General features: G+C 41.2%; 1 protein-coding gene across 1 annotated transcript in view; it reads left to right on the top strand.

The window, feature by feature from the left end:
* The first annotated feature begins 2,846 nt into the window (after positions 1–2,846).
* PCDH7 (protocadherin 7) overlaps positions 2,847–21,119 on the top strand; it is a 265,181-nt gene continuing 246,908 nt past the window's right edge. The window contains exon 1 of the mRNA XM_054290657.1: positions 2,847–6,014. Within this exon, the coding sequence (XP_054146632.1) occupies positions 2,847–6,014 (3,168 nt within the window). The remainder of the gene's footprint in view (positions 6,015–21,119) is intronic.

Here is a 21,119-nt window from a genome sequence, read left to right as displayed (position 1 = left end):
CCGCACACACACATGTACCCGCACACACACATGTACCCGCACACACATGTACCCGCACACACACATGTACCCACACACACACATGTACCCGCACACACACATGTACCCGCACACACCCGCACACGCTCATTCTCTCCCCTCTGGCTGCCCCGAGCTCTGCTGCCCCCCGAGTCTCCCTCTTTTCCCTCCGGGCTCCGAGCAGAGAGGACAGGTAAGGAGCCAGGCATCACCAAGCGTAGGGCGGGAGCACACAAAAGCCATACGCGATTAAATGGCTCAAAGTCAAAAGGAGACGCGAACTAGAGACGTCAGAATAAGCAAAGTTGAGCCGGAGAGCTTTACCATTAAAGTTTATTTCCCACTTACCCAGGTAGGTGACGCTACATTTTAGCAATCATCGAAGCAGCAAGTCTGTGTTCGGAAATAAATCTGTTACTTCTTACATGTGTTTCTTCTACTAACCCTCTCGCTCCCTTCTTGATCATATTCTCCGAGAGGTTTTTTTGTTGGTGGTGGTTTTTTTTTTTTTTTTTCTCCTAGGATACCCACAAACATGCTGAAAAGACACATTCAAAACATGATAATAGGAAGAACACAATCACAAAGACCGAGAGGCTGAAACAGCATTGGGAAACAGGACGAAAGTCTGAGATCTAAGGCAGTCCCCCTTCCTCCCTGGAGTTTTATGCAGTTACAGTGACTGCAGCTATTTCACAGAAGCACTGACACGACAGGGGAAGGTGGGAATCTGCGAAACGAGTTTCCTTACCAGCTTGATACCGCAAAATGCAGAATAGAAGAAAAGAAAGGCGAACAAACATTTGCTTTAAAAAATCGTTGCTCGATTCACAGTCTACAGCGGACGTGGGGAGGGAAAGGGTAGGAGAAAATCACTACAGATCACGGGTTTGAAAAAGCCACAGAAGCAACACTCGGGCGTGAAATGAGGATCGGTTTTGAGGACAGAACTGGTGTTTTGTGATGAGCAGCTATCCCACTTGCAGCACTAGCAGCAGAGACAGAGGGTAAGACTGAGCTTTCTGGAGTGCAGCGCTTGACTCGTCCTCCCTCCTCCTCCTCCCTCCCTCCCTCCCGCCCTCCCTCTCTCTCTCGCTCTCTCTCTCTCTCTCTCTCTGCTCTCCCTCTTTCTCTCTCTCCCTCTCTTTCTGTGTGTATGTAGCGCAGGCGGCTCTGCTGCTGCAGCGTCAGGGAAGAGCTACCGAGAGAGGCTTCAGCAGCTCCCTCCACTTTGGGCAAACTTGCCGGTTTACCGCTTCTTCTTCTTCTTCTTCTTCTTTTTTTTTCTTTTTTTTTCTTTTTTTTTTTTTTTTTTTTTCCTTACGAGTGGGAAGCTTCTCAATTGCCATTCAACATTTTAAAGCACAAGCCGCTCTGCCGTGAAAGCGTCTGATCCACACTTCTCTGAAAGACACAGGAGGGAATACACAATTGCAGATTTCACCCACTGTGGCGGTGCAGATCACAGGAAACAACTGACTGATACAATTTTATTTGCAAATAGAACTCTGTGTATTTTTTTTTTTTTAATCGCGTCGCGGCTCTTTTCCCCTCCCCTTTGCCATTCCGCTTTATATGGATGTAATTCAGAATCTGTGTTAATTCACATGGGGGATCCAGTTACATCTTGTTCCGCTCCGGGTATAATTACGAGAGACCAATAATCGCCTTTGGACACATAGTTTTGTTGCTAACCTTTGAACTGAAAGGATCAAGTTCAGATCTGGTTACCTGCATTGGGACGGGAAGGAAGAGGAGAGAGAGAGAGAGAGAGAGAGAGAGAGAGAGAGAGAGACTGCAATCTCATTTGTGAATCGCTCTCAGTGCTGCAGATCCAGATTGCTTTAACACATGCAGTGCAAATGCAGGTAAGGCACACACACAAACTGCGGATGCAAAAACAAACTTGGGACTGTTGTGTGTCTGTGTTCTTATCTCCAGCCTTGCAAATTCTGGGCAAACGGCTTCTGCAGTTTCTGTATCGTTGCTTTGTGACTAATGACCTTGCGCAGAGTTGTTAAAAAAAAAATCCGCTCCGGAGAAAGAGCTGAACATTTTAAGCGATCTCTGAAGATGGATTTGGGTGCTTTTCTGCCAACCAAAGGGGATATTCTGTGGACTGCACTGTAATACTCGGGGTTCTCCTATCAGCTGTGCAGCTACCGACATTATTGGGATTTTTTTTTTTTTTTTTTTTTTTTTTTTTTTAAGAACTGCCCATTGCTAAGAGGATTTGGAGTTTTCCCGGACCCAAGCCCTTTGAATAAAGCAAATCACAATTTTTTTTCCCCTGTGTGTGCAGAGAGGGGGAAGAATAAAGCTATTGCCTTGGTGGTAAACGGCTGAGAGGGAGAGAGAGAGAGAGAAAGAGAGAGAGAGAGAAAACAGAGAGAGTGTGTGAATTGTAGTTAACTCTAGTGTTGAAGACGACGACCTGGGGGGCTTCGAATCGTACAGTACTGCTCCTGCTTTTATTGCAAACCTTGCAAAGTGATTACAGTAAAATCAGAGAGGAGGAGGAGAAGGGGGAGGAGGAGGAAAATCCCATCCTATCTGCTGAGATGAATCTTTAAAAAGCAAAATCCACTGTCCCGTGAACTGTAAGTATATCGGAACTGGAAGGCAGGGAGAGCAGCAGAGGAGCCAGCAGCAGGGTTTTGACCACCAATTGCACCAGTCATGAGACAATAAGTTTCCAGAAATAGAAGGATTTTATAACTGATCACCTGGACTCTCAGCCGCACTGTTGGCTTATCAGGGGAGTTTATTGGGGGGCAGGTGGGAGTGAGAGGAGGGCGGGGGTTTTCGGTACGAGGAAGATGAGGAAGATGCGGACCCTCCTTCGCTTTGTGCATTGCTGCTGCTGCTGCTTCTTGCTCCTCCTGCCTCCGCCGCTCCGGGTCAGCCTCGCAGCGGCTAAGCAGCTCCTGAAGTACCGGCTGGCCGAGGAGGGACCCGCCGACATCCGCATCGGCAACGTGGCTGCCGACCTGGGCATCGTGACGGGCTCCGGAGAGGTGACATTCAGCCTGGAGTCGGGCTCCGACTATCTCAAGATCGATAACATGACCGGGGAGCTGAGCACCACAGAGCGGCGCATCGACCGCGAAAAGCTGCCGCAGTGCCAGATGATCTTCGACGAGAACGAGTGCTTCTTGGACTTCGAGGTGTCGGTCATCGGCCCCTCGCAGAGCTGGGTGGACCTCTTCGAGGGCCGGGTCATCATCCTGGACATCAACGACAACACCCCCACCTTCCCTTCCCCCGTCCTCACGCTCACCGTGGAGGAGAACCGGCCCGTGGGGACGCTCTACCTGCTCCCCACCGCCACCGACAGGGACTTCGGCCGCAACGGCATCGAGCGCTACGAGCTGCTGCAGGAGCCCGGCGGGGACGGCGGCCGGCGCGGCGGCGGCGGCGGGGGCGGCTCGGCCGCGGCGGCCCCCGAGAGCGCCCCCTTCGCCGGCGGCAGCAAGCGGCGGCAGGAGGCGGAGGCGGCGGCCCGCAGCAGCGTCTTCGAGCTGCAGGTGGCCGACACGCTGGACGGGGAGAAGCAGCCGCAGCTGATCGTCAAGGGGGCGCTGGACCGGGAGCAGCGCGACTCCTACGAGCTCAGCCTCCGCGTGCGGGACGGCGGCGACCCGGCGCGGTCCTCGCAGGCCATCCTGAGGGTGCTCATCACCGACGTGAACGACAACAGCCCCCGCTTCGAGAAGAGCGTCTACGAGGCGGACCTGGCGGAGAACAGCAGCCCCGGGACTCCCATCCTGCAGCTGCGAGCCACCGACCTGGACGTGGGGGTGAACGGGCAGATCGAGTACGTCTTCGGGGCGGCCACCGAGTCCGTCCGGCGCCTGCTGCGGCTGGACGAGACCTCGGGCTGGCTCAGCGTCTTGCACCGCATCGACCGGGAGGAGGTGAACCAGCTTCGTTTCACTGTCATGGCCCGAGACCGGGGCCAGCCCCCCAAGACAGACAAGGCCACTGTCGTGCTGAACATCCGGGATGAAAATGACAACGTGCCCACCATCGACATCCGGAAAATCGGGCGCATCCCGCTCCGGGACGGGGTGGCAAGCGTGGCCGAGGATGTGCTAGTGGACACCCCCATTGCCTTGGTGCAGGTGTCAGACAGGGACCAAGGTGAAAACGGTGTGGTGACCTGCACCGTGGTGGGCGATGTGCCCTTCCAGCTCAAACCGGCCAGTGAGGGAGAAGGGGAGCCACAGAATAAGCGCAAGTATTTCCTCCACACCTCGGCCCCTCTGGATTATGAAGCCGTCCGTGACTACAACGTGGTGATTGTGGCTGTGGACTCAGGAAGCCCCAGCTTGTCCAGCAACAACTCCTTGCTGGTGCGGGTGGGGGACACTAATGACAACCCTCCCATGTTCAGCCAGGCTGTACTGGAGGTCTCCTTCCCAGAGAACAACTTGCCTGGTGAGAGGGTGGCCACAGTGGTTGCCACAGATGCGGACAGTGGCAAGAATGCCGAGATCACCTATTCCTTGGAGGCCTCACCCCTCTCCTCAGAGGCACCAGGCAGCATCTTCAGCATTGACCCTGACTCTGGGGATGTGTCGGTGCAGGCAGTGCTGGACCGTGAGCAACGGGACACATATGAATTTCAGGTGACGGCCCGGGACAAGGGGGTGCCATCGCTGCAGGGCTCCACCACAGTGGTGGTGCGGGTGTCGGACCGCAATGACAACGAGCCGCGCTTCATGCAGGATGTGTTCACCTTCTATGTGAAAGAAAACCTGCAGCCCAACAGCCCCGTGGGCATGGTGACTGTGATGGACTTTGACAAGGGCCGCAATGCTGAGCTCAGCCTCTCCATTCAGCCTGGAGACCACGAACAGGCAGCTGGAATCTTCTCCATCGAGAATGACACTGGGACCATTTTCTCCACTGTCTCTTTTGACCGCGAGCAGCAGACCAGCTACACCTTTAAGGTGAAGGCAGTGGACGGGGGTGAGCCACCACGGTCTGCCACAGCCACCGTGTCTCTCTTTGTGATGGATGAGAACGACAATGCACCCACTGTCACCTTCCCCAGCAACAGCTCCTACACTGTGCTGCCACCCTCCAGCAACATGCGCACCGTGGTGGCCACAGTGGTCGCCACTGATGCTGACACAGGTCTCAACGCTGACCTCAACTACAGCATTGTTGGGGGCAACCCCTTCAAACTCTTTGAAATAGACCCGGCCAGTGGTGTGGTGTCACTGGTGGGCAAGTTGGCCCCCAAGCACTATGGCCTGCACCGCCTGGTTGTGCAGGTGAATGACAGTGGGCAGCCCCCCCAGTCCACCACTGCCCTGCTCCATGTCTTTGTCAATGAGAGCCTGTCCAACGCCACCGTGGTGGAGAGCCAGGTGGCTCGCAGCCTTCACACCCCACTGGCCCAGGACATTGCTGGCGATCCCAGCTATGAGCTGAGCAAGCAGAGGCTTAGCATAGTCATTGGAGTGGTGGCTGGCATCATGACCGTCATCCTTCTTATCCTCGTGGTGGTCATGGCCCGCTACTGCCGATCCAAGGGCAAGCATGGCTACGAGGCCGGCAAGAAGGACCATGAGGATTTCTTCACCCCCCAGCAGCACGACAAGGCCAAGAAGCCCAAGAAGGACAAGAAAGGCAAGAAGGGCAAGCAGCCCCTCTACAGCAGCATTGTTACTGTCGAGGCTTCCAAGCCCAATGGGCAGCGCTACGACAGCGTCAACGAGAAGCTCTCGGACAGCCCTGGCATGGGCCGATATCGCTCGGTCAATGGTGGCCCAGGCAGCCCTGACCTGGCCAGGCACTACAAGTCGAGCTCACCGCTGCCCACGGTCCAGCTGCACCCACAGTCCCCCACCGCTGGCAAAAAGCACCAGGCCGTGCAGGACCTGCCCCCAGCAAACACCTTCGTGGGCGCTGGCGACAACATCTCCATCGGCTCGGACCATTGCTCCGAGTACAGCTGCCAGGCCAGCAGCAAGTACAGCAAGCAGGTAAGAGCGCTGCACCCCGCGGGCCCCAGCGCGCAGACACACGCACACAGAGCGGGCGAGGAGCCGGGATGCGCGTTCCCCGCCTCCCGCCCCGGCACAGGCACACACCCCGTCCAGCTTCAGTGACCCGTTTAGTCTGGTGCCCCCGCCCCCCTCCTCCAGGCAGGCAGGCAGTCAGGTGCACAGACCAACACACAGCACGAAGGAAGGACAGTCAGACATCTTTATTGCTATTACTATAATTTTTATCATTGCCTCCGCTTATCAGATCCGGCAGCCAACCAGCCCGTCCGTGCAGGGGCAGGGGCCGCGGGGGCCGGGCTCTGTCGCCAGTCCCGACAGCCAAGTGTCAGGCAGCCTGAGATGCCTTTATCAGCCGCGAGCCCGGAGGCCAAATCCGGCGGTTTTGGGGGGTCGAGGGGAGATCAGGACCCCGCAGCAGGCGGAGCCGCCATCCCCCTCCCGTTGCCCGCCTCCCTCAGCCTGTTCCGGCGCTTCCCCACCGGGATGCTTTCCCGGCCCTGGGGACGTGTCGGCTCTGGGTGAGGAGGAAAGTTTCGCCTCGGTAGCCAGTTGTTTCGGGGAAAGGGGGGTGCTGCCTGCCTGACGCTTCCTAAAGCTGTGGGTGAGAGTGGATTTGCAGCCGCAGCGCTGAAGCGTTAATGGCTGTAATTACCGGGTCTTTCATTAGGACCAAAAGGCTTAAATAATCTACACAGCCTATCTGCGCTCTAATTTACACCGCAGAGATTTGCACTCATTGCAGCAGTTGCTCTGAATACACATAAGCGTTAGTTTAGAATCGCACCTCAGTATGTTATGTTCTCATTGCTTTTTTTTTTTTTAATGCCCCTCTTGCCTATCTCGTGAAATTTCATTCACGCTGAGAGGCCCTAATTTGCTCGCCCAGCTGCTGCATAGCTCTGTTGGTAGTGGTGAGACCTCTCGGAGCGAAATGTGCCTTCAGGGGTGCTTCTGGTCTCGGCTGTGTTGCCAGGGCTCGGTTCAGTGAAGCTCCGACAGCCTAAAACTGGTGATGGTAGGGACAGTCTTTACAGTCCTGGAAATAAGATAGGGATAGCACAGAGGGGAATCAAGCCCCCAAGTGAAGGCTTCCGTTTATTTTATAAGACCCTTATGTACCCTGAACAGAGGTCCCTCTTTTTTGGGGGAGTACTTTTTGGGTGATAGTACGTATAAAATGACATCCGGAACGTTTCCTCAACTGCAATGCACATTACACAGGAAGCTAGAGGCAAATGAATGCTGATTCATGTAACTACACATCCAAGTCTGGAACAGGGAAATTCCGACTAGTTTCACAAAAATGCTTTCTTTTCCACTTATTAACATGCAAATATGGTACACCACGACATTTTTTTATACTTTGAAATGTTTGCGAGTTTACTAAAACTGAGGTTTTACAAGTGTTGCCAGTATTTGCATTCTGCTCAGAAATACTTAAAATATAGTAGCATAAAACTAATTGTGTAGGCCACCCCCTCCTGTCTTTCAGGTCACCAAAACAGTGTGATTGTAATATCCACCAGTGCCTTTGTATATGTGGCTATACAAGCCATATAGACTTATAGAACGTTTGACACAGCAGCTTCTGTGTGACACATTTCATTAATGCTGTCCTAGAGAGTACATCACAATTTCAGTTTGAGAATAGTCTATATAAAATACAAATTACTAAATTATTTGTCTTTCATCTCCTAAAGCTTATTAAGCACAGAGTAGATTATGCCATTTTAGTAAACCCTGGAATAAAAGTAGCAGTGGAATATATGTTAATCACCTATCACTTCTTTATTGATACTTCAATTCATCTAAACATATGGGTTATAATCTGCTAAAGTGTAATTTAATTTCAGTGTAAAAGAATGATTTGCACTCTAAGAGTAGGAAAGGCAAAGGAATACCCATTACAAATTTCTGTTTTTCTTGATAAAAACCCCTCAAACTTGTTTAAGATTATAATACAGTAATATAATATATTCCAAGGATTTCTTTTGATACAAAATATATGAGAAAACTTAGTAGAAGAAAATGGCTTTATTGCACTTTTACAAAGTAGTGCACCTTGAATTGCTCCATTACTTGTTTGCTGCAAAGCAGTTTCTCAGTGTTGATAGTTCTCTTGTGTTAAATATTTAGCCTGTTAGGAATGTTCACTTATTCAAGTAGTTTATAGCCAGTTTTCTAATGTCTTATCTATTTATTTTTAAATATGTAGAGAGTATTTTCACACTTGTAAAGCATGCAAATAAATTGGAAATTGTCCAAGAAAACAGTAAAGGTAGTGTTAAATAACAGACTTTATGGGAGAATCTATCAGTCACAAACCCTCTGTTTCCACTTTCCTATGTGTATCTGCCAGATTGTTGCTGAGTGACATTTGTATACTTTTGCTCATTTTACATAGTACTGAGGACATTAAGACTTACTTGCATAAACAGTAAATAAAATGTACATTTTTTACATCTCAAGCATTGACAGTGCAGTATTTCTCAGTTTAGCAGGCAAAACAACTGAGGATTTTTAACACCCAAACCACGTGTAGCTCTTGTTCAGCACAATTGTTTATAGAGAAATGAGAAGCAGATGCAGATAAACGGTTCTGATGGGGTGTATATCAGATTGTTTCATAGTTCTGCCGTACTTCTGGAACAGAACCAGTGGCATAATGGTATGACTGTGGTAGGGACACTACTTTGAAATCTCTAAGACTGCCTTTATTTACTCATTGCCAGTTCCCTCTGTTCTAAGGAGACATTAGATAGTGTATAACATTTTGGAACAAATAAGTGGACACAGCAGAACATACCTGCTCTAAGTTACTGGAGATGAGAGTGATGCTAATTTCCCATTAGTGTAATTAGAATTGGTAACTGATACTTTCCTATAACTACAATACAGCAGTCAGGAATAAAGTCTCTACTTACATGACCGACTGCTGAACCCCAGGGGACACAGGTTGTTTTCATTCCCATGATTTGATACTTAATTTTAAAGGTGTTGAATTAATTTCTTATATGAGTTTCAAAATACATCATGTTTGATACAGGACATTGTAAAAGAACTTAATTGGAGACAACTGCAAACAATTTGTAGCTCTCCTTCTGACACCATGTCTTTTATGTAAAGTTTAAAACAAAATTCTGTATTCAATAGACTCCTGACATTTCACACTCACTATTTTTAGGAGATCTTTAGCAAGTTTAACTCTTATCCTTGTCTTACTTAGCATGGTATTACTCTGAAATATTCTTTTAGCTTCTCACTTATCAATTCTCTCCTTTTCAGTAAAGCACTTCAAATGTTTAAAACACTCAGCATTCCACAGGTCTCAATCACTTGCCAAAAGTTAAAGCTGTACAGAAGTGTTTTACTGAATGGGGATGAATTTAAATGTTTTTCTGGATCACGGATTTAAAATTTGAAACCTCCAGGTGCTGCACATTGCCTGTGAGGAGCCTGGATACTGGGATTTCCAGCAAAGACAGCCAAAGATAATGAAAGCTCAGTGCCTAAGGGGAATCACTTAACAGCTTGGAGAGCTACATACTTAATCATAGGTCTCATAATGAATTTTAATTGTAAATACTTGTTTATTTTCTCATTTAGTTTCAGGAATATTTTTGTAATATATACTTCACCTCTTTGTCTCACAGTGCAAAATAGTGTCATTTCAGATTTATTTCAGTGAAAATTTTGATCGTGAATCCACATGTTACCAGTCACTCTTTGAAGAACAGGCCTTTTAAACTCTTTATATGTTTATGTTTCTTGGCCATCATCTTATTTTGGTTTCTTTTTTATTTGCTTTACTAAGAAATTATTATTGGCTCTTTAAAACACTTCAGTTATATTGCTGAGGGGTTTTTTGCTTCTTATATTTTTAAGATACATTGATCACTATAAGTGGAACCTTTAGAAACAGTAAAGGAATTCCTGCACAGAATTATTTCTGTACTTCAGATATTGGCTTCTTAGCCTCTGTAATTCTTTGTGAAAAATCCCAATGCCTTTTCTCATTGAAAATGTACTGTTTCATGAAGAAAAATGTTTATCAAACCAGTGTGCTGACACTCTAATCAAAATTATATGCATTTTCTGTAAAGTCTTACTTTCCTGAAAGTGAAATACATAGAAATTATTTTCTGGAAAAAAAAATCCTTGTTCAGTAGCCAGTTAATTTACTTAATAAAATTTCAAACATTAATCAGTCTGCTGCAATATTACAGAAGCATTTTGACTAGCTGGTTATCATGTATGTCAATCTATAAACTAAATGGATCAATTTCCCCATAAACATGCACATATACCCAGCAGCCCTAATAGGACCCCAAATTCATCCATTAAGGAGGAAATCAGTTTAACCATACAGGAGGGCATCATCTTTCCTCTTGTTTACGTACAGACACACACACACACACACACACGTAGAGGCTTATCTCAAAGGCTATTTTTTATATTCCCAAACACCTCTAAAGAATAATTTTTTTCCCAACTTTAAGCTAAGCAAATACACTACAGTATAATAATAATAAAAATAACAATGTTATTGTGGCACTAACTGCCATGTCAAAAAAAAAAAAGACAACATTTTTAATGAGTAGAAACATTTACATTGGTAAATGTTTCATGACTTTTTTCATACATTTAACTTTCATACTCTTTTGTGAAAAACGTACAGAAGTATTTTCAATTTTCTGTTCTCGTTTTGCATTATGTTAAATATTTTACAATTAGTTTTTAAAAGTGACCCACATTTCACCTTCAGTAGCAAATTATGATGAGAGAGGGGCTAATTAAACATGAAATGGATGTATCATTGATGCTTTAATTATCTTTATTTAACAGAAAGTGTTCCACTGATAAGTGCAGCTTTTATTTTTTTCCTCTCCAGTAAAATCATCTTGTACAGTGCACAAATGACTAAGTTACCACTGAATCATTCTGCACTCCCAGGAGATGTACAGAGCCAAAAGGGACAGGATCTGAGTAAAGGAGGATACATGCTCTGAATAAGTAAAGAACTGTACTATTATAGGCAAAGGGTAGCAAGAAACATCTTTAAAAGGATAGAATCTGATTTATCAACTCAGACAGCTCTCTGGCATTATACATGGAGAACTTGGGTTATAACCATGGTTGGGAGCTTTACTATTGCTGTCAGTCTTTATGTTTCTGAGTGAGTTTCTTCCTCTTTCTCTCTATCTTTTTTTTTTTTTTTGAAGTTTTTGTTTAGTTATCTGTTTTTCTAGTATTTGGGATAGTTGCTAGTTTGACCATCAGTACAGCTTTGTTTCATCTCCACAGCTTCAGACTCATTTTCCTTTAAGTATTTTCTTTCAAAAGTTTGAGGAGGTTTATGTACTTAGTAATATGCTAGGCTACTTTGACGTATAAAACTAATCAATTTGGTTTTGCATTAAAATATAAAAGAAAATCAACAAACTTCAGAGGTAGTTAGCTTTATAAGTCAACTAAATCCTTGACAAGCACTCGGAACTCTTCACTATAATTGCAAAACATTTTAGTACTTAATTACTAATCTTAACAAGATTAACATAATTTTGACTATATATATAGGGAATATTGATAGAAGCATATGAGCAATCCAATATAGTATTTAACAGGAAGATTTTCTAAGCAAGTCTGCTTCCAACAGACATTTAGAAGCTGTTAAAGCTGCAAAATATACTTTTTTCAGTCTTAGGCCATATTATGTGAAATATGTTCCATGTAATTTATGTTCTACATTTCTCCATTAAAAAAAACCCCACCTTTTTAGATGGTTTTATTTCAGCATGTGTTGAGAATATGGTATTTTTCTATTTTTCTTCCTTGATATTTCTTTCCTGGAAGAGTAAATTTGTTTTCTGTTATCAGATTTTAGACTTTTGTAGCATATACTATACATTCATTTTAATCAATAATTGAAATGACAAAAATAGAGCAACAGCTGCAATCAAGGACCAAAAAATCTTTTAAACTATTGTTATTTTTTGTATATATTTTTCTATTTTTTTAATTTTTAATTAAGTTTATAAAAGAAATTTGTGGCATGCATAAAGGTATATTTCAAGCTAGGACTAATTTATTGTTTTTCATATATTTCAGGAAATAGACTTCCCAAGGTCACTTGTATTTTGTTGTTGTGGATGACAAAATATCACAGTAATGCTGTAGTAACTAGGATTAGTGGGTCTTCTGAAATGGGTGACAAGAATCAGAATGGAATAAAACCAGAATAATCCATAGGAGATTTCAAACTTTTTGATTTCTTATTTTAATGCAATTTCCTCTAAAAATATTTAACTGAGAGCAGGTCATGAACACACAAGTAAAAATCTCAAAGTGTGATTACACTGAAGTAAGAGTTAGTCAATTCCTGAATTATGTCAGTGATACACACTGAAGTTGTCCAACTCTGTGGAGATGTGCTTAGCATGAGTCATTTGCTCACTCTTATGTGGCCATTTTCACTGACAAGAGATCTAAAATTAAAATTAAGAACAACTTTTGAAGGTATTAAAAACCCAAGGGATTAGCTGTATACATAGCACATACAAGCAGTGTGGAGGAACCATTTATTATTACTTTTTGTGAAAGGAGAATATAGAAAACCTTCGGAGTAAATTTTGGGTTTAGAAGTTTGAACAAAAACAATGTTCTGGCCCCATTTAAAACTGTAAGGTAGGTAAAAGTGATGTAACTTTTTTATTGTTTATACTAGTAAAAAAAAATCTTCTAATTTAGGCAAAAAGCTGTTTTGAAATCATTTGTTTTTAAAATGGTGCAGCCTAGCCCCAAAAGATCAGTTTTACTCAGAGTGGATCATAAACAGCACAAATGTTAGAAGTTGAAGAAAACCATTATCTTTGACTTTCAAAACCTAATTTACCTTATTAACTACTAATAAGAGTGAGTATACTTTTTAAAGGCAAACATTTTTCCATCAAATGAGATTTTGCTACAGATTTAATGTTCTAGTATCTGAGTTTGTAACTGAATGAAATGAATGTGTCCTTGCAAGAAGCATTCTTGCAATATTAGGAAGCAATGAAATTGGTATTTGTCACAGTTTGATAATAGGTCTTTTATTATCTACACATAATTATGGATAATGTAAAGTTAGTTTTTTAAGGCTGGGTACAGAAGGTAGGTATTAGCTGATGCTGAAAATTGCTCATAGATAGAACCAGAATACAGAAGTACTGATTCCACCTGCCAAAACTTCAGAGACAATATTATCTTGCAGTCATGTGTAAACAAATTCCTTTATGGTACCCCTTTTAAGTAAAAAAAAAATTGCCACCTGACAGCATAAAAATTCCTGAATTTTGAATGATTGTGTGATTTTTGTGAAGAATCTGCCATAAACTCCATTCAAATTAGAGTCTTGACTGGTGGTGTGGCCAGGAAATGTATTGTGTGTTATGCGTCAAATGTTTTGTCTGTTGTAGCGCTTCTAAAAAAGAAATGGGAGGGGGTGCTGTAATTTATTCTGTCCATCCATGTATAAATATTAAGGTCTCTTCAGCCCTTGAGCAGTGTAAAATATGAGAAGTAGCCCCTAGTTCCTTTGGATACCAAATCTTGAGTCAGAATTACTTTAACACAGAGACTTATCCTTGGGTAAAAGAAAAGATCCTTCATCAGGACAGTGCATTTAAAGGGATTCAGTCTGGGGTAGAATTATGTTTCTGACTTCAGTGTTGTGCTGGAAAATGAGATAAAGGAAGTTATGGAGACTGTCATGGCATTCTGGTCATGGTTCAGCTATCTGAGGGTGAGCATCCTGATGTCAGCTTAGGGAGCTGAAAGTTCCTGTGCTGTCTGCACAGAGCCGCACACGCAGGGTGCATGATGCAAGACCTGGGTATCTTCTGTGACTCTTCTGTAGCTGCAGCTCAAGGCCAAACAAAAACCCAATCACTAAATCATTTGCTTTACTTAAAGGAAAAATATTTGAAATAAAATGAAGCACTCTGTGCATGTGGTGCACTTTGGCAGGGCTGAAAATTATTTTTCCTGTGAGAACTTCAGCACAGTTTGCAAATGTGTGTGCCATACACGTGCCAATTAATAGAACAGAATCCGCATGTGCAGACACCTGATTACATATAAGCAATAAACTGAATTTTCATTCATTGTCAGACCTCTTAGGTTGATGTTTATCTCAGGTGAAACTGCAGATAATGCCTCTAAAGTCAATCAAATTTAGCTAGTATTAACAGCAGTAAATTGTGTCAGGTGCTGTAATATTCAGAAAATGCTTCATATTAGAATAAAATACAGATAGAAAACACCAATTTATCAGTTTGGATGTTAATCCCCTGCATTCAAGTTATCAGCATACATATAAGTATCATTTGCAAATTAACAGAGTAGGTTTCCATCATGTATTAAAATCTAAAGCTATCTTTCTAAAAGGGTCTGGAAATAATGTGGCTTTAATGACACTTCAAAAAAGTAAGATTTTAGTATTGAATACATTCTTGCTTAAACTAATGATACAGCAAGAATACATATGTCAAACTACCTTTGTTGGTCCACAGACAGGTCATGGTGTTTGTTCATGGAGCTGTGTGTTACCTCTTGTAGGCATATTTACAAGAAAGGCTTGGCCTAAAACTATCCTATCCACTTCATAGTGCAAAACATTACTTTGGATGAAATCTGGCCATTTTCTTAGGAAAATCTGCTTGGTTTATTGCAAGTCCCATTTAAAACACTATATTGTACAAGAGAAAATACTTCTGTAGTTTGCAGTCCTCGTAAAGGTGAAAGACAAGAGTGGAAATACAGATAATTAACCAACAAAAACAAAAGCATTAGTTCATCTGCTCCTAAGATTTTCGCTGTGATATTTTAAGTCCTTATTTTACGCTTTTGCTATTCACAACTTTTACAGTCTTGGTAGTTTTAACATACATCTGATCTCATCATGTCACACCTGCTTTAAGTGGGGTTACATTGCCTTAAAATTTGAGTAATGAAATAGTTAATCAGTTTCCTTATCTCCATCCATGTATTCCAAATTGGTTATAATGACATAACATGTGCCTTGTGTGATAGTGAGAGAGGATATCTATCATTCTGCTGGATTAGAAAAGTGCTGTTTTCAGTGAGCATGTAATTATATTCCAATTGCAGTACAAGTTTACAGAAGGACAGTAATTGATTTACTTGAAAGAGAAATATTTGTTGAATTTTCAAGTAATGTTGTGAGTTTTTATGTGGAGGGAATAATTGCACTGGAAACTAGAAATATCTACTTAACAGGGCACTACATGCACAGCTCAAATCTTGTGTAAGATCTGTCACACTTTAATGAATTTAGAAAATTCACTCAGACAACTCCTCTGACTATATGCTAAATCTTTTATTTTTCTTTCTGTAATATAAGGAGCTAAATTTTAATCATATACAGAAAAAATCCATTAAATTGAATTTTATTTTAATGGAATTTTTCTGAATATGAGTAAAATTCAGCCATTTCTAGAGCAGGTGTCAATTCTGATGAGTAAAACTGACAGCAGGGTGAAACAGAGCAGAACCTGCTTTCATAGAGTCTTTAAAATAGGAGTGATTTTCCAAGGAATTGCAACACAAAGTCTGGGTCATGTATTTTGCTCAATTTGTTACTAGATGCATATGAAAGAGAAGAGTATAGCTTATCTGAACTCACTGCAGTGCAGATGTGATTAGTACTTCACAGCCTGACAGAATTGCCACCGAGGCCACAGTAGGGGTTTTGCAGCATATGGGTTTGGGTTCACCCAATAGGTTCAGCAAGTGGCAGGCCCTTGAGCAGACAGGGATTCACTAGGGCTTGGTGCACCACAGTAATTCATTCTCTTTAAATTCACCAGGTTCATAGGTAGAAATGATAGGTATACCACTAAAACACTTGCTACTTGTGGTGTTTTTCTGTGCTTTTGTACAAGAATTAAAAAAAAAAAAAATACACAAGACAACTTTAGTTTAGAAGTAAAGGAAACTTGTGCAAGTGTTTACAAAATGGTTCTGCTTTTGCCATCCGGTATTTTGCAGAGATCACCGCATGCTTATATAATTTATCCTTTTTCGTGCATGATTGGGTCTTTACATAATTATTTATAGTGTTGCTGGTATTCTGGATCTTTCTGTTTGTTCTTTAATGCAGATGAGTAACAGTGTGAAATCCCTCTGTCCGGCATAAATTAGGAATATTTTGTTTTCATTATATTGCAAAATGTTTTATCAGTTGTGGTCTCATATTCAAGGAGACTGGCTGATGCTTTATTCAGTTGGCCCTTCAGAAGCTGATGAATGAATTGAAAATTTATCTTGGACTTTCTAATACTGCACATTAGTGCACCTTTCTAGGAACTTTGAATACTAAATTTATGCCTTTTTTCCATACTAGTTCTTAATTAAATATATGAAGGGACCGAACTCTTTAAATTATATGGTAAACTTCCTGGAGAATGAATGTTACAGAAATATGAAAGGGCTGGCTAAAGCATCACTCTACCAAATATTTCTAAAAGGCTTTATATATTTATGAGACTTCATGATCTACTATTGATGCAAATTACTAAGGATAAAAGAAAATCCATCTGTTATCAAAGAAAAAAATAAATTAAGTAAGTCCAAGGATTTGAAAGACTTAGCATTAAGGACTAAGTATTCATACTTTGTGATGGGTTTATAGTAATTGACAGTAGAAAAGACTTCCTTTTAGCATTTACAATGTGGGTTATTTTTCTTTAAACTAAAGAAAATTACTTTGCCATAAAAGCTTCTCATGTAACATATCCTGTCTCATTTCATAATTTCCTATCCTTCACTGAAATGTCTCAATTAAAATACAGCCTGCACCATTTCATGTTGTGTTGGGCATTACTAGCTTTATTATTACCCTTACATTTAATCAAATGGTCAGTAGCTAAATAAATAGCATTTCATCAAGAGCTGTTGGTTTTCAATCAGCTAGGAAACAGATTACAGGCCTGAGCACAGATCTAAGGGTAGTGTCTCCAATCTGCAACTAATTGTGCACTGATAATAGCACTGCCCACAGGCAAATCTTACTCGCTGTCCTGATCTATGATAGATTTTCCTGAATGTTAATATTACATCAGATGGAGTAATTTTGTTGCAGTTGCCATATTTAACCTTTCCTTTTTAACTGAAAATATATGTTGTTTGGAGATACTACCTTCATGTTTAATTTCTGGAAAGAAATGCATAAAAAGAAATCTCAAGGGAAACATTATAGCCGTGCTTTTTCCTTCAGCTTCTCCTCTTAAAACAGTTTCTTCTTGAGAAGATAAAGTGCTGCTGATACTTAAAGAAGTACTTACATGTAACATTACATATTTTGTGGTTTATGTCAGAGATTGAGGACCATGTTTTACAAACTGCAGCAGGAAGCAGTGCTTCACTCTCCCCTGGTGTGTGTGGACTAGAGTTGGTTTGGGTCCCAGAGTTCTCTCTGGATCAACTGCAGATCACATAGTAACTGCATATAGCAGATGTGCAGATTACATCTTTAAGACATTATAAATATTCACATTTTTCCAGTGTGAAGTTGATGAGGGTGATTAAGCACACAGCAGACCCAGTACTGTACCAAGACTCCGTCATTTCAGGTGCATCACAAATTCAGATTGCACTGCAAAAGCTGCTTTTAAACATCTTTTATAGAGGGCGGAATAGCAAATACTGCCTGTAGTCAGCACATTATAGTGTTCTGGAAGAAAACTGTCTTCTGGGCTGTGTACATTGTTCTTGTGAAATGATTCCAACAGTTTCAAATCTTTCTTTTCACCTTGCTAGTTATAGAAACAGCTCTTCACTTTTTTCTCTAAAGCAAGTGGGAATTGTTCACTGTCACAAATAATAAATAACAAGAGTACCCGATCTGCAGAGCATGGAAGTGATAAAAACACATGCTTATGAGTGCCTGAGATTTCACAGCTATTAATTTTGAACTTTTTGATTGCAGTTCTGTTTTACAAGAGTGGATGCTGTTAGGGCAGCAGTACACAGTGACAGTGAAGGATTATGACAACATGCATTTATCACTGTGAGCTTGATAAATTCAGTGTAAGAGACGGTCAGAAAATGCCCCTAAACCTGAAGTCATAAAATGTATCTTGCCTTTACTGAAAGTTAAAATAGTGAACATTTTTCTATTACTGCTAATGACCTTTTTCAATTATGATTCAATACTAACATGAGTATGCTTGAGAACGCTTCTTTGTGCATAATGAAATGTGTAGCTCTTACCAACATCAGTGAATTTCTTAACATGTGCACTGAGGGAATCTAGGAGTTTTGTGCAGAATGCTGTTGTATATATAACATGTAATCACATACAGAAAGGTCCTTTAAAAAAGGTCAGCAAATACTAAAGCAAGTTTGGCAGGAATAAAAGTCAGAAGGACTCTTCAGACTTTCAAGAGTGCTTTAAAACAGTTTTTAAAGGAACCTAGCATTGAAGCCTAAATTGCAAGTTTGTTTAAAAGTATGCTCCCTGACTACTTCTATGTAAATCAAAATGTGGTAGATCATCTTCCATTTTGAGATTGTACCATTCCCAGGTAATAGGAGTATTTCAAATCAGAAACCACATTTTTGGATTATGGACAGAAACAGGAATTTCAGGTTCATAATAATTTTAATTGGACAGCATTCTGAAGTTGTATACCGTAAGAATTTAGAAATTAGAATCTGAATACTTAATCTGTAATATTTATGCTCAATTTTCAAGGTGATAACAGAGAAAAGAAATCCTCAGTAGAAAGTCTGGAATAAGGGAAGCAATTGAGTAAGAACATGTCTAGAAATGTTAGCACTTCATTTTTTTAATCTTTATCATTCTAGGGAATTAATCTTCAGCCTTTCTGAAATCCTCACTGAGCTGGTAATTTTTTTCACATTTTCAGAACATCATCAAAGCCATGCTAATCTGGACCAAGGGCATGTCTCAGAGTCCTTGAATCTCTGAAGAAAACATTTTGCTGTCTTTCCTTTTTTTAACATAATCAAGATTCACTTCAAACTTTTATAAAACCTTTAGAGAAGACAGTTTGATTATTTACAAGGCTGGTGTTATAAGATACAATCAACAGTTTACAGTTCATTGCAAGATTAATAAGAAAAAACTGCAGATCCAGGAGGCATATGTTCTCACTGAATTTCTGGCTCAGCCATTAGACAATCTGGCTACTGAGTGAGGTACATTTATGATAGGCTGTAATGTAGATCCCATGTATAAGGCATTGTAAACCTATAATCTGGAGGAAGACAAGGAAAGATCTCATGAGAAAAGGAAATCCAGATTTTCTTTTTTTCCTGTAATGTGAATCTGTAGGTATTTATTTTGTCTCCCAAAAGAAAAGGCCTAGCATTTGAGCAAGACTTTTCTCATAGAAAAGGAGAATAGTTGGAGTTCTGTCATTTTTATTTTTCTCTAACTCTAGAATTTTCTTCAAAATGAAGAAAATCTAGTTTTTAATCATCCAACGTTCTAGATTCTGGCAATGTCTTTCATTAATTAATATCTGTATATAACTTTGCCAAGGAAAACTTATACTCTCTACCTTCCTCATCATCTTCATCAAAAGCAGCGCACTTTTAAGACACTGGGGCAGATAGATAGGAAAATTTAATCTTTCAGTATTTGTAGGACTTAGGCAGACCTATTTTTTCTATGCTTATATTTTGAATGATTTTTAAGGGACTTTACAGGAAGCATAGACTAGGTAACTACTAAGACATACAGAAAGAAATAAAGAGAACCTGTGATGGAAAAATTGCTTGCAAAATCTTTTTTCCCAGTTTTTCTTTTGTTAAATATGAAGATTCCAGTATTAAAAAGTCAACCTAGAGAACCTTAAAATATTTATTTATATGCTGGCGTTATGGAAAGCAGTTTTGAGAGCCAAATAAATCAATCTGTAAAATTGGTGTTTTGGACAGAGAACCTTTGTTGAGGAGGCAGTAGGATACATAAGCTGACATATATGAGAATTTCACTCACATATATCATGGACTCCTATATTATCTGTCCTCTAACACCAGCTTTGTGCTCTTCTTTTATAGTCTTATCTTCCCAGTAGAAGTCTGAAGATTTTTGGATTTTCGTTTCAGTCTTTGTTCTTCCCACCAAACCAGTATATTTTTCTAATACTGTAAGAGTCAGATACTGCAGTAAGAGATCAAATGTTATGAAAATGTAGAGACTGAATATTATTTCAATTTTGTTCTTGCTGCTGGATTACAGAAAGTGTAGTTGATCTATAAGGATGATGCTGTTAGGGTTTATTTGGTGTTTTTGTGTTTGTTTGATGTTCTTTATTTTTAATAATTAAATCTTATTCTAAAACTTTAAATATTTGAAGATCTGAGCATATATGATGAAAGGTAAGATGGTGAAGACAGTAAAGATCTTCACTGACAGACTTTCCCTGTCCCATGGAATAACAGCACATCTGTATGACTTCTTGGATACTGTTTTCCTGAAGAGGGGATTTCTTTCTGTTATAATAAAACCAAAGGAACAACAACAACAACAACAACAACAACAACAACAACAACAAAAAAAAAAAAAATTGAAAAAGGAATCCATATACCAAAAAACCCACCAAAACAAACACCAAAAAACCCCAAATCAACCAAAACCTGCAAAAATGCTCTCCAACTCAGGCTGATTTCTGTTTCCATGAATCAATACCCCTAGTGAAATTCACAGTCAGTCTGGCAAGCACCTATGGCTGACCTATGCTGTAGAGAATAAACAGAGACAATGTCAGTTTTATGACTAATCCTCTGTCTTTCATGAAACCTTTTCTTTCCAAAAGAGGCTTAAGTATTTTGAGCACAAATGAAATAGTGCCCATGTTCTCTACTTTTCCATAATTCAAGAGCTAGGAAGCCTGATTTGTGAGAAGCTTATTCTGTGACTTTGTGTGTAATTGACAGTGAAGGGGGAAAATGAGGCAATGTTACGCCTTTGCCAGTTCTTTTTAGAGGAAGGAATATACTTACTCATTAATGATCCAAGCTATGAATAGATTCATGGTTTATAGCACAGCC

Source organism: Melozone crissalis, unplaced genomic scaffold, assembly GCF_028551555.1.
Source record: "Melozone crissalis strain CALT ecotype California unplaced genomic scaffold, PUWL_Pcris_2 ptg000006l_1, whole genome shotgun sequence".
In the NCBI taxonomy this organism is placed as follows: domain Eukaryota; kingdom Metazoa; phylum Chordata; class Aves; order Passeriformes; family Passerellidae; genus Melozone; species Melozone crissalis.
The sequence above is the reverse complement of the archived record's forward strand: the minus strand, read 5'-3'. Positions and strand labels throughout refer to the sequence as shown.